We start from the raw sequence: 13,822 nt of genomic DNA, 5'->3' as shown, positions 1-13,822 counted from the left end.
TCGCTTCGGCCAGAACGGTCTCGGTCAAGGGACCCATGGGGGACTGTCATCCAACGGAACACGTCCGTTTTCTCTAGCGCGGCTACAGAGTAATTAATTATGGACACCGAAAAACTTCTAGAGCGCGTTCCGTCCGTAACCGAGCTTTTCCCAGATCAGACAAGGGGAGAGGGGACTGACCCCCCCCTGGAAGCGGGATTTCTCTTCAGCTGTGTCTCGTCTTTCCTTGGTCCCCCCTGAGTGTGAAGAGAGAAAGAGAGGGAAGCCCTGACCAAGACCTTTTTCACTTCTTGTTTGTTTGGTTCAAGGCCCGTAATTATCTTGTCTGCATTGGCTTCTGATTCGGCACCTGCGAGACACACTCACACAACAAGACACATCCCACCACCCACCAAACCGACCGACCGGATCGATCGATCAAACAACCCACCACCCCTTCCAATCTGTCTGCGGCAGAGCAAAATGTCTGGCCTCGACGCTCCTGAAGTTGCCGCCGCCTACGATGCCGTGCGATCGGACAAGGATGAGACCAACTGGCTCCTCATCTCGTACGCATCAGCCGTGGGCAACAAGCTGAGCCTTACAAAGACGGGCACGGGCGGTCTGTCCGAGCTGGTGAAGGAGCTGGACGACGGCCAAGTCCAGTACGGCTACGTGCGCGTCGAGTACGCCAACGACAAGGAGAGCACGCGCGTCAAGTTCGTGCTCGTGGTCTGGATCGGCGAGAACACAAAGGTGATGCGCAAGGCTAGGGTCAGCATCGAGAGCGGCGACGTCAAGCGTCAGCTCGCGCACCACAGCATCGCCGTCACCACGGGGGACCGCGGCGAGCTGGACGAGGGGGACATTGTGACGCGGCTGAGGAAGGCTGGCGGTGCTGATTACAACGGAGGACGGGGTTGATACCGACGGTGAACGGGCAACGGGTAGTATCAGCCTCCCGGGGGGGAGTTAGAAACAGGCATCGGATCACACTACCGATCACGTGCCGGCAAATGTCTGCTGGAATACCGGTTCAGGCTCAAGAGCACGCGACTATACTAGGGAGGATGTGTTTAGATAAGGAGCGAGAGAGCAAAGCCAGAGAGAGGCCCCCGTCCTGTCTGGGAACTGTTCCAGGACGCACACACAGCAACAATCATCGACTATCACGAACCAGCCACACGGAGTCCCAGCCGGCATTCCCAGACTATCCTCCATCCATTCGAGCGCTAACCCAGATACTGGTAATTGCCATCAAGACACACAGGAAGAGCACGGTTCCCCATGGTCTGACGATTTGATATGATGGGGTCATCAATCCACAGACAGGATCAAGGGTTGTTTTGCAAAGCACCAGTCTCTCTCAGCCCTTTGCCCCCCTCGTCGTCGTCCTTGACTGCCGTCATCTGCGTTTCCATAATCAAGTCGATAATTGCCTTCCACTGTCCTTATCCCACAATCGCATTATCCCACAGACACAGACACACACTCACACACCCTTCCAGAAAGCCAATTCTCAGCTCTAATGTTGTGCTACCCAACTTGCAATAAACAACGTCAACGCCGATTCGTCCATCTTCTTGTCATTACATGTGATTGATTGAACGCCTCGTATTACCACCAAAGAGACCTGTTCAATACAAAGTCCAATTGGACAGATTCTCACCCTTGGCTGAAAGCTTGGCCCAGAACCACAACCACTCCAAGCAAACCCTGGCCACCCCATCAGTAATCTCCTTCCGGTTTGAGCCATCAACCCCGAACGCTCGTTCGGCCAGGCCGCCCGGTGCGCCCACTATCCCCATGTAGCTGACCCAGGGTATGACGTCTGGGGCTCCCACTCGCCGTGCTTCCCCGTCAGGGTCTCGCCGAGGCGTTACGTTTTCGGGCATCGTGGAAAACGCCTCAGAAGGAATAGCCCTCCACAGATTTCCAGCGACAAACAGGGGGCCCCACGCTGGTAAGCAGTAGCCTCTTGTCTGCCAAGGATCATGATCGAATAGGCTTTCGAGCCGTGCCACACCTCGGCCTGCGGCGTTGGGTGAGGCACAAGTCAAAACAACGCCTGTCCGCGGGCTTTATTTTTCTTACTAGACCCTTCTTGCTTCTCTTGAACCGTTCCTTGTCTACAATCCCTTCCCTTCCCTTCCTTTCTCCGACGTCCCGAGAGAAACAATCTCGGTCAACAATACCGTCCCTTACCGTGTCCTATCGTGTCCTATCCTGCCCTTGGCGGTGCCACGTGTGGAATCACAACCCTTGCCTCCGCACCCGCATTATCATTCCTTTTTCCTGACCCCGACGTCCCCCCTCCCCCCCCTTGTCACACACCTTATCTTCTCGGTCTTGTCTTTTCCGTCCCTTGTCTAGTGTCCCTCTCGCGACTCGTCGCATTGCCACTACCTGAACCTACTAATTCACCTGCATCCCCTCCCCCGTCCCATCGGATCCTCCTCTTGGCTTTCCTCTTTCGCAACACCATTCCTTTTTCTTTTTTTCCTCTTTATCCTCCTCTCAATCCCTCGACGGGAAGACCTCAATCCGATCCCTCGACTCCTCTCTCAACTCTGGAGCGACCTTAATACCAAACTCCTCGGCTGGTCTCGACAACCTCTCCCACCTCGCCATACCCCCCCCGTCATGTCGTCGCCCATCGGCAAGCGCGACTCGGCCAGCAGCAGCAACGGAGCCATGGATCCCAAATCTGAGCAGGTGCGCCGAGGTTCCAAGACCTCGCTCGGCAACACTGCAGGCGCCGACCAGCTCCTCGAGAACCTGGGTTACAAGCCTGAGCTGTCGCGCAACCGCTCGACTCTCCAGGTCGCCTTCATGTCCTTCGTCCTGGCCTCGATCCCCTACGGTCTTGCGACTACCCTGGTGTACCCCCTCATCGGTGGCGGTCCCGTCAACATCATCTGGGGTTGGGTTGCCGTGTCTCTCATCATCGTCTGTGTTGCCGCGTCCCTGGGTGAAATCACCAGCGTCTATCCTACTGCCGGAGGTACTTACCGTGTTCCGTCCCCTCAACTTCTACCGTGTTGCTCTATATCCTTCCGGCTCGCGACCCTTTCTTCTTTTTCCCTTGCTGCTCTTAATGTGACCATGTGATTGATCGCGTATTAGGTGTCTACTACCAAGCCTTCATGCTTGCTCCCGCCCGCTGGCGGCGCATTGCAAGCTGGATCTGCGGCTGGCTGTACGTTGTGGGAAACATCACCATCACTCTTGCTGTGAACTTTGGTACCGCCCTGTTCTTCGTCGGCTGCATCAACGTCTTTGAAAAGAAGGACGGCTCCGCCGTCTTGTCGGGCGAGGCCTACCAGGTCTTCCTGATCTTCCTCGCCCTCACCCTGCTGTGCAATGCCGTCTCTTCTCTGGGCAACCGCTGGCTTCCCTGGATCGACGTGAGATTCCCTGCGTGCTCTCCTTCCCCGTGAACTCTGCTAACTGATGTGCTTTAAAGACTGCTGCCATCTTCTGGACCTTTGCCGGCGTCATTGCCATCGTTGTCTGCGTCCTGGCCATTGCCAAGAACGGCCGTCACGATGCCAAGTATGTCTTCACTCACTTCGAGGTTAACTCTGGCTGGCCCGATGGCTGGTCTTTCTGCGTTGGTCTTCTTCACGCTGCCTACGCTACCTCGTCCACCGGCATGATTATCTCGTGAGTCTCAATTCATCATGACATATACACCTCCTGTACTAATACGGTCCCAGCATGTGCGAGGAGGTTCAGCAGCCTTCCACCCAGGTCCCCAAGGCCATGGTCGCTACCATCTTCATCAACACCTTTGCCGGTCTCCTCTTCCTCATCCCCCTGGTCTTCGTGCTTCCCGACATCACCGAGCTCATCAGCAGCGCCCAGCCCGTGCCCGCCATCATCAAGAGCGCCGTTGGCTCCGCCGGCGGTGCCTTTGGCCTGGTCTTCCCCCTCATGGTCCTCGCTATCATCTGCGGTATCGGCTGCACCACCGCTACCTCGCGATGTATCTGGGCCTTCGCCCGTGACGGTGCCATTCCCGGTGCCAAGTGGTGGTCCAAGGTCAACCACCAGCTCGACGTTCCCCTCAACGCCATGATGCTCAGCATGGCTGTCCAGATCATCCTTGGTGTCATCTACTTTGGTTCTTCGGCTGCCTTCAACGCCTTCTCGGGTGTCGGTGTCATCTGCCTGACTGCCTCCTACGCCACCCCCATCGCCATCTCTCTCGCCACTGGCCGCAAGCAGGTCAAGACCGGATCCTTCTACCTCGGCACTTTTGGCACCGCCGCCAACGTCATTGCCATTGGTATGTGTTCATCTCCTAAAACTTGGTAACAACAACTGACTTACTCTTTAGCCTGGTCCCTTCTGGCCCTGCCCCTGTTCTGCATGCCCTCCGCCATCCCCGTCACCGCCGAGACTGTCAACTACGCCCCCGTGGTCTTCGTGTTTGCCTGCCTCGTCTCCGGAATCTGGTACTGGGTCTGGGGCCACAAGAACTACGCTGGTCCCCCTACCCACGATGAGTAAATCCACCAACCTGGTAGGGTCTAGCTGCTTTGCAATCTGCTTCAGCCCTTTCCGCCTCACATTCTTGAGGAGTACATTATAGTGTTTGGAGAACGCCGGCGCGACATGTTTGATACCCCCTCATCTGCTCGACATCAAGGGCTGTGGACGCTCTCTAAGCAAGAAAGAAGATATGTTGAATAATATGAGATCCGTTCGAGCTTTGCTTCATCCCATGACCTTTAGTCAGGCTTGATGTCTGGAACACCTCGATAGAGAAGTCGAGCCAGGATCAGTACATAGTTTTATAATACCAAGCATTATGGCTTCCCACGTTGCCAAGGCGTATACCTGAAAGTTCTCTATCTTGCTATGCTTTTCGTGCGTGGTTCAAACAAGATCCTCACGGGGTGTTGATTCTTTTTGATTAGCATGTTCAAATCATGCTATGTTGTTGTACAATGGGGCCTTGATGCCGCTATTCGTGATGACTAGGATGCCCTCTTTTGAAGAGAGGTTCTATGGGCATTAAATAACTGTCTCGGTCGTGTCCGTACAATCATTAGCCACACGGCGGTACAATCAAGCATCGAAAGGCTCTTAATCATGCAAGAATACTTGATATTCGATGATAGCTAAACAAACTCGACGTGAAGTATTTATGAGACATAGCTCTAACGATGGGTAAGATCCATACCGTGAATTGCACCCATGCCAGTTATAAACTTGTCGCCATTCACATAATCCGTGTCGTTAGAATCTTCAACTAGCCCTATTAAACTCGCGTTGTTGCTCCTCATCCTTTTGACTGGCATATTTTTTTGCATGGGTTGAGACTATATGCCTACCGGTTTGGCTTACCCTCCCCCTCTGTGTTTTGGGCTGGCAAGATGAGATAAATGTAGTCTGTAGAATCTTAGAGTGAAGCACCTGGTCCATAACTATGTCCATTATGGTTTAAGATATCCTGCCTGTTCGATACTCTCCCTAAGTGCTCCGGGCCTCAATATAGCTGTACCGTGCCAAAAGTCGCATCTAAATATGTGTATTAACTGTATAGCCAGTAGTAGGTTGCATGCTGAACCATAGAAAAGCTGGCTAAGATCAATTAGCTATAGTAAGGTGATGCATGATTCTTGGATATCATGACAGCTCGAATGACGGCATCGGCCACACTAATAAGGTGCATAGTTATCAACATACGCGGATATGGCATCTCTGCGACTCTGTTTAGACTGCACTTAGGGCCCGAGTATTAGCTCTGACTAAAGCCTGCGGAGATAGCTAATTCCAAGAGGAAAAGCTGGTGCATAAAGGCTTCTCCGTCTCTCGCCTCAAACACATGATAGCCCTTGTCTTCCAGACCGAGCCGAGATCATGATGAAGCAAACCCACCTATGAAAGCATCTGATTTCTTCTGAGCAATAGCTATTTGATACAGTGTCTTCATGAGTGTTAACTGAATCATTGGAGCTACCGGGCCTGAGCGAGATGGGATATGTGTTTACCTTGAGAGACAAGAATCGCTCTGAAGGCTCATGTATCAACGGATTCGAAATCTCTTTATATAATGCCCCATAATCAGTAACATCACGCGAGCCATCAACCTTTCAATACCGTCCTATGTCAATCCTGTCTCCCTTGGGCTCTGGGTGGCGACCTATCCTTGTGGCATAGCTGACGAGGCCAGGGAACTGATGGCAAGGTAGAGCAATATTCAGATATTATTGGAAGTAATGAGATTCATGGTAGTTTTCTCTTATCCCTTCGCATTGATAGAATGTTCTCATGGGCATGAAGCGATGTAGGAGAGCTCATGTGCAATACAGAGCTGTTGCCTGGTCTACAACACCAGCTTGCCATCTTACCCCCAAAAAGCATCCGCAAAGCACACCAGAACCCACACATACATTTAAAGGATATCTCATCACAATGGGTGTACTGAGTATGCTGGGTTTCAAAGCTGAGACTTGAGATTGACACATTGCTGCAAGGATATACTTGTCAAGGTGAGCCCCGAATCAGCCTGTCAGAACCTCAAAAAGGAGCCATCAAAATTCCCGGCTTGTGGCCTAGGGTATCTGCTATCGATAGTTCTTAGTCTGGACTCACTTCACGATTATAGAACACTTCCAGGCAACATGAAGCAAGGAAATCATGACCTTAGGCCTCAGATATTTTATGATCAGAGATAGCTTGATTACTAAAAAGAAATCTCCATTCTCTTAAAGATCTAACCTAATTTCTACCTAGTATAGAGTTTTTCAATTTATTTCAGAAGTCAACTAGCTACTCACAAGCGGAAGCACCTTCAAAGTGACGGACAGCTGCTTTACCAACTATCAACGGATAACAAAGATCATGATAAGGATGTGGATATCGTCATACTTCACCTGTTCCTCCCATGGGTTTATCCATTGCGTGTTCCGAGTTGGGAGGGAGGTGCATTTATCCGGAAAGGGGGATATAAGATGGCGTAGTAAGGCAAGGACGCAACTGCAGCTGGCCGGATTATCTCTTTCGGTGGTACACCTCCATACCAATCTCCAGACATGGATTGCTTTACTTCCGAATCCTATTACCTTGAAAATCCGGGGCAAACAGTGATGAGGCTGCGCCATTACCGGGGGTAAACGGACTCATGCTCGGCTCCGAGATCAACCTATATTTGCCTACTTGCATAGTCAAAGCCACAACGTGAGCATCTCCTCTTCGACCTATCAAAATAAGCTCAATTCTTCTTCCCCGCAAAGTATGTAGGGTCTTGACTTCTGCAAAATGCATCGTGTTGAAGTTTCCTACAACTGCTGTACCACTCTTCTCCAGAGCATCACAACCCAAGTATCATGCCCTTATACCCTCACAAACACTCCTGCAAAACAACTCCAAGTCACGTCATCTATGCAGTAGAGGGCCTCAATAAACCACTGTGGGGGAATCGTGCGAGTCGCATCCCCAGACGGATAGCTTCGGATGATTGTCAAGACATGAACAGGTGATCACTGCTTCAGAAATCCTGCCATCGGCCGTCAGCACGATAAAGGGATTCCACAGGCCACTGTATCTGCGGCAAAGCTGTGCAACATCACCGGTGAACACGTTCAGAGAAAGAAGGTGGCCAGGGGAGGGGGGCGCCACGCATATGCCGTGATACCATGCCCTTTCCATCGGGCCCTGGCACGCATTCTTCTTTCCATGTCCTGCATGATATCCATGAGCCCATTACCTGTTTACCGACTGAGGCTGGTAATATTCGGTCAGTAGGGGTTGTCCCCAGGTCTCGTGATGATTTGCATGACATGTGCAGTGCTTGAGTCGAGATTCCTGTACAATTGGCCTGAATCGTGCAGCGACAGTCCGGTCAAGCCGGGCTCATAACCAGTCGTCAACAAGCGCAGGACATGTCAACCGGCTTCAATGGGATTGGTAAGCAGTCATCGTAGGTGGTACAATAGCGTGGCTCTGGTTTCCAGCCTCTTGGCTGTATCACTTGAAAGTGTTGCAAGGAGAAGCATCAACGGACACTCACCGGTTCGAGACGCGGCTTTGAATTGCGATCGACCCATTGCTTACTCGAAGGCATCTCGGTGCAGGTACTTTACTCCTACCCCGAAATTGGGGTCATTGTCAACCGTTGTAGTAAGCAACTCCAAGTATATCAACATTCAGCCTAATGTCCAACCCCGATAATGCTGCTTCACCATTGAGCCGGTTTACACAGCAGCAAGAGACTTTGTGCAACGTTCATATCAGCATAGAATATTCACTATCAATTCATCAATTCTACCGAATAACCGAGCTCGAGGTCGCACAGCTGCCCCTGTCTTCAGCTGATGCTGTAGGCCATGTTCCCCTCAAAGGGGGGGAGTCAGATGGCCCGGGCCGTCGACAAAGGGTGTGTACAAAAAAGATGAGGAGCAGAGGAGATCTAGAACTGGTCAGATATATAGTTTCAACGTGCACTAGTGCGTTGCTCCGACTCGAACGTGAGAAAAAAAACTGATGGGACGCTCAGACGGGGAGGTCGTGTCAAGGGCCGTTGAGGGCGCTTGTCATCTGGTGCTGGCACACATCACAAGACCCATTGGGGCAAGGCTCAGGTGCCTGGACAGTGAGGAGTGTTTTAAACCTTGAGGGAAGGCTACCCTATCCGAGCCCAGGGCTGCGTCCTCCGGATCGTCCAGCGTAGCGTCCGAGATGGTTACATCTGCCCGCTTGCTGCAACGCATATCCAAGGAGGAGAAGCATCTGCCGAGAGCGAATGACTTAGATTAGCAATCAATGCAAAAAGACACGGTTCAAGACTATCGACACTAGCAGATTCCTCCCGATAGAGCCTCCTCCTCCTCCTCCTCCTCCTCCTCCCTCCTTGCATGCGTGCCGTCTCCGAGTCGAGTCGTGCGGAGGCAGACAAGATGAGGCGGTGAAGGGGGCTCCCGTGTGCAATGGTTACAGCGGGCTTGGGCTGGGCAACGCTCCGTGTGGCGGTCGTGAATTAACTTAGATTGTGGTGGCTCGCGCGATGTTATGTTGTTGGTGCCACCGACTGAGGGGAAGCTTCGAGACTGACTTCAACAAAAGCTGATGGCAAAGCGTCTCATTCAATTGATCTCTTGCGTGAAATTTGGAGGGATGAGATAATTACGTAAATGAGGAAAAAAGGTTAGAATGAGGGATATATCATCACCAAAAAAAGAGATGAGATACTTCTCCTCTGTGCAAGTTGCATGTTGTGGCGGTTATTTCGAGGTTGCGTCCCCCAACTACTACTGTACCATAGCACACTTCTCCTCCCTACAACTAGCTAACAAAGGCCCGGAAAGTGGGCTCCGGGGGGGACCCAAGAGCGCGGCGACGGTGGTGCTAGAGGCTCGTCTACCCGCCTTGGTGAGACCATCTGAACGGGCCAGCACTGGATTTAGCTCCGGCCCCTCTTTCTCATGGGGCACTGCAGGCGCTGAGATGCTTGGCATCTTGGAAGCAAGCAAGGCAAAGCAAATGAGCCGTGTTGGACTCACCGTGCGCCCCGAGCAATCCCTGGCCCACTCGGCCGACTAGTATCTTTATTTGCGCGATTCACATACTAGAGCCCGATGACGGGGACCTTGAATCGATGCACAATACGTCATTCGCTGTCATCTTGATCGCCGATGGGAAAGGGGGAGCAAATCCTGGAGGGAAAAGACCCAGGTCTTGAAGACAGGCAAGCAAAAAATGAAGATATTTCGTTGGGGACCAAACCACCAAAAAATCAAACCTAGAAATAGAAAAAGAGTGTGTGTGGTGTCGTCCCCTGTGCCTGGGTCCAAAAGAGAAAAAGAGGCAAACCTATCCGTAAACTGAACAAGACCTTGCTGATCCGAGGCCCGAGCCTCATGGGCCGGCAACCACTTGGACTCTTTGTGGCTTGCCTTTGAAGTCGTATCCATGAGATGATGGAGGGGGTGGTGGCTTGGTAGAGTAGCAGCGGGAGGAAAGGCGTACGCCTCGCGCTGTGGATCGAATGCGGGATGCCCCAACTAGACATGGCCGACTCGCGCAGGGCAGGGCGGCGGCGTCTACACCATCTCATAAGAGAAACCAGGAGGCAAGGCGGGTAGGGGAGCTCATCATCAGGCCGATTCGGGACACCGGCCTTATCTGACCGACTGCAGAGGGCATCAAACTGGGCGATCGGCGGGGGATATTAGACCACTCGCAGCCGATTCCCAGACACCTCTCACAAAGTCCATGTCGGCCAGAGCCCCAGGGATTTTCGCGGAGGTGGTGTGGAGGAGGCGCGGCGGCGAGGGGTTCTTTAGCGAGCAGGAGGAGGAGAGTCTTGATAACGACAGAGGGGGGAGTTGGTGTAAGAGCAGAGCTCTGGATCTGGACCAGACCACCGCTGGGTTGTATTTACAGTCCATCATGTTTGTTGAGAGCAACTCTGTCAAGGGGAGTGTAATGCAGAGTAGCCTTTTCATTCGATGGACCCTGTTGATCCGAGAGTCAAACAGAGGAGTTCCCCGCGGGGATAGCTACTGTCTTTGGTGATCCTGTCATTCTCAGATCATGGTGCATCAGCACACACAGACTGACGACTACCTAGAAGTAGTGGACTTTGCAACTTTCCCATGACCTCTTTCCGAGAGCTCCGATAAATCACACTTTCAAATCCCATCACGTGTGCAGAGTTCATGTCGGCCGAGAGACAAAAACAGGGCAAAACGGTCTCATGAGCAGATGGTGCCTCCAAGCAGGTTTCACACACTGAGGAGAAGCAAAGGTGCATCTGCAGCACAGGCACGTTGGCAAGGAAGTGAAAAAGAGGGGGCAGGGTGGGGTAAGCCATTCATTCGTAAGAGGGGGACGGACAGTGGCTTGGATGGCTAACAACTGCCTAGAGAGCCCCAAGCTTGATAGGGTGACATGCAGGAGCAGCTTCGAGAGGATGATGACATCCGGAGACGACCTCGAGGTGGCTTTTCTGCGAGGAGATGTCCAATTTGACAGGGAAGGGTTGGTTGGTGTCTGTCGGTTTCGCTCTGTCCAGCCTCTCTTCCTCTTCACCTCCCTCCCCCTGGCTTACTGGCCTAACCCTCGTTCCGGCCGTGAGATGCTGCATCACCCCACTAACCGACCGAACCGTCGTAGCCCAGTCCGGGGCGGAAGATCCGGAAAGCTTGAGGCTCCTCCGCGTGCCGACTCTGTTGTATCGTCTCCAAAACGACGGGCCCGGCAGAAGAGCAACGACTCCAAGCTCAACACCACCCGATAACACGAAACGGATAGCGTCTGACACGGCGCGCGCGCCTACATACCGCAGCATTTTTAGCTGATCGTCAACGTTCCCCGCATTTTGAGACGCCCAGTTTCGCAACCAAGCACCCTTCCCCCGGATTGAATGGCAAGATAAGGGAGAGGGATGACGACGAAGCGAGAAGCACTGAACTGACTTGCAGCGCCTAGCGATGCGCAGCAACGCAATTGGCATGTCCGGGGCTCGTCATCTTACGCCAGCACCAGCAGCAGTCTCTCTGTCTGTCCCACGGCTAGGCGTTGCTGCATCTTCAGAGCCGAGGGTCTACCCAACTGTGGCTGCGTAGCTTCAGCCTTCAGGGTAGACTACAGAGGAGGGGGGAAGCCATGGAACATCGGTGAGCGGGAGCGACACCAAACTCTGTTAATCCTGATGAGCATTGGGCGAGAACCCCAGATCCGGGGTCCAAGCCCCTTCCCTTGGGTGCTTGCTGCTGGTCTCCCTTCTGCCATGTATGAAGGGTCCATCCCGGTGGCCAAAACCTGACCGGCTACAAGCAACCTTACCCTCTTGGAAAAAGAAGGGGTCCTCCTGAGGGTGTGTCGAACAAGGACAGCAAAAGAGGCGAAGAATGTGAGTTGCAGAAAGGAGGCAAGACTGACTGACATGGCGGCGGCAGCACATCATCAATCAATGCACGGCGATCAATATCCACCACACAAACATGCTGTGGCTCATGGATCATTATCACGGCGGGGGCAAGTCAAGCGACGATCAGGGTAACAACACCCATCATCTCCTCAAAAGGACCCTTCAAATCCCGGAGATGGAGATAGCCAAGAAGTCTAGACGAAGCGAGGAACGAACGGGCAGACCCCGAGGGAGGGCGAAGGGGCAATCGCGGCTGCTGCGACTTCGGATAAGGCAAAATCATGATATGATGGAGCCTTCTGTCACTTGTTATAACCTCAACTATACGCTGGGAACATCAGATCATGGACATTCGCGAGGCCTTTCTCGTGGGGCTCTTTGCAGAAATTCAGGGTCCACCAGCCGCAACGACCGGGGCGCGGAACTGTATTCCCCATCAGAGCATGTTTGCTCTGATCTGATAGTGAAGAGGGGCTGACGATGGTTTCATTTTCAGTTGCAGAGGATCTTTGAGAGAGGGATTGGCACAATTTTTGACTCTCTGCCATGCATAAGACGGGCTTTGATGGATGGAGTTCGGCGTCTAGATGCCTCGAGATGCAACGCAACACGGCCCCTTCAAAGGTCCCCTAGTGGCAAATTGCTGATGAGTCTAGAGGCCGAGCTTGAGTCAATCGGCAAGCCAACGGCACGTCAATTGCCTCAAGCAAGAGGTAATCTTCAAGAGTCACCACCAACCAACGGATTGGTGATGGAGAAAGCCTCTGTTGGCTGATTGCAGTAGTTTGAAGCCATCTTGCCATTCCAAGGCTGTTGTGGACAGATCTTGACTGGCAGTGACAGTGACAGTGACAGTGACAGAAGGCCAAGGCTAGCAAGTCGTCAAAACATACCCCCATGTCGTGCCATTCAAGGCCATTGTCTCGAGCCCGTGCTTGAACCTGACCTGCTTACAATACGAATGAGCTGCCTGTCTACTGTAACTTGATCAATCTCGGTCTGCAGGAGCTCCACCCTCACTCCCTGGTCCTTGCTGATTTGACCCCTGGTCGAGAGCGAGCCAGGGATGGATGTTTTCTGCGAAGCGAACGGCCAAAGCCTCACAGGGGGGGCACGGCGGACCCCCATGCAGGACTCGGGTGCAGCCAATGGCGACGGCGTGCGAGGCCGTTTTGGAAAAAGGGCATCGAGATGGCCGCATCTCGGATGGGCGATTTGCGTGCAGCAGCAGCAGGCGCTTGTGCGAAGAGCATGGCCTGCGTGGCGTGCGAAAGACCCGGGCTGATGAGACGCAGGAGATTCGCGGGGGAAGGCCAGGCGCTGCGCTCTGCGTGTGTGTGCGACTGTGCGTGCGTGGGAGGAGGCTCTGATAAGCATCCGTCTGTTTTTAGACATTTTTGGCTATCGGTAACCTGGGAGTGCAGGCAAGGCAGGGCAAGGCAAGGCAAACGGGAGGGGGGAATCTTTGTTATCAGCTTTGATGGAGGTTGTGTGAATGCCATTGATAGAAGAACTAGCACCAGGTAGACCGACACCGGAGATGTCTACGGAGATGTTCATTGCCAGTCAATCAATCAGTTGAATTCTTGATGACGATGAATGATGAGCAAAGAATAGATGAAGCGATTGATCTGCTTCGTTAGTATAGTTATCGGCCGGCCTTTGTTATCGCCCCGAAGCTATCGGTGAAGCTATCGCAAAATGCCGCCGGAGCTAACGGCGCCCTCACAGCCTCCGTCGCTTTGGGGCCCGCTTCGCATCTCTCCAAAATCTTCCATCTCCGTTCGCACCGTGTCGGCCGAGCCCTTGGGGTGGTGTCACGGAATGAGGAAGCTAGGCATCATACGACCAGGGGGTGGTTCACAGCTCTACCGGCATCCATCGACTGGTCTCGCCATTGTACGCAATAGAAACAGAGCATGTCTGTGGTGTCGCGATGTCGGCCAGGTCCGTCCTGCT

The 13,822-nt window shown here is 53.1% G+C and overlaps 2 protein-coding genes across 2 annotated transcripts; both read left to right on the top strand.

Moving 5' to 3' along the window:
- Positions 1-276: 276 nt before the first annotated feature.
- NCS57_00659700 (ADF-H domain-containing protein) lies at positions 277-903 on the top strand (the record flags this gene model as incomplete). Its single annotated transcript, XM_053056480.1, has 1 exon — positions 277-903. The coding sequence occupies exon 1, from the start codon at positions 463-465 to the stop codon at positions 901-903; it is 441 nt and encodes a 146-aa protein (XP_052915435.1). The 5' UTR covers positions 277-462.
- Positions 904-2,622: 1,719 nt separating this feature from the next.
- NCS57_00659600 (uncharacterized protein) lies at positions 2,623-4,494 on the top strand (the record flags this gene model as incomplete). Its single annotated transcript, XM_053056479.1, has 5 exons — positions 2,623-2,983; positions 3,106-3,386; positions 3,446-3,645; positions 3,699-4,270; positions 4,322-4,494. The coding sequence occupies 5 exons, from the start codon at positions 2,623-2,625 to the stop codon at positions 4,492-4,494; spliced, it is 1,587 nt and encodes a 528-aa protein (XP_052915434.1).
- Positions 4,495-13,822: the final 9,328 nt, after the last annotated feature.

This window comes from Fusarium keratoplasticum, chromosome 4, assembly GCF_025433545.1.
Source record: "Fusarium keratoplasticum isolate Fu6.1 chromosome 4, whole genome shotgun sequence".
Classification (NCBI taxonomy): domain Eukaryota; kingdom Fungi; phylum Ascomycota; class Sordariomycetes; order Hypocreales; family Nectriaceae; genus Fusarium; species Fusarium keratoplasticum.
This window is presented reverse-complemented; position numbering and strand designations above follow the sequence as displayed.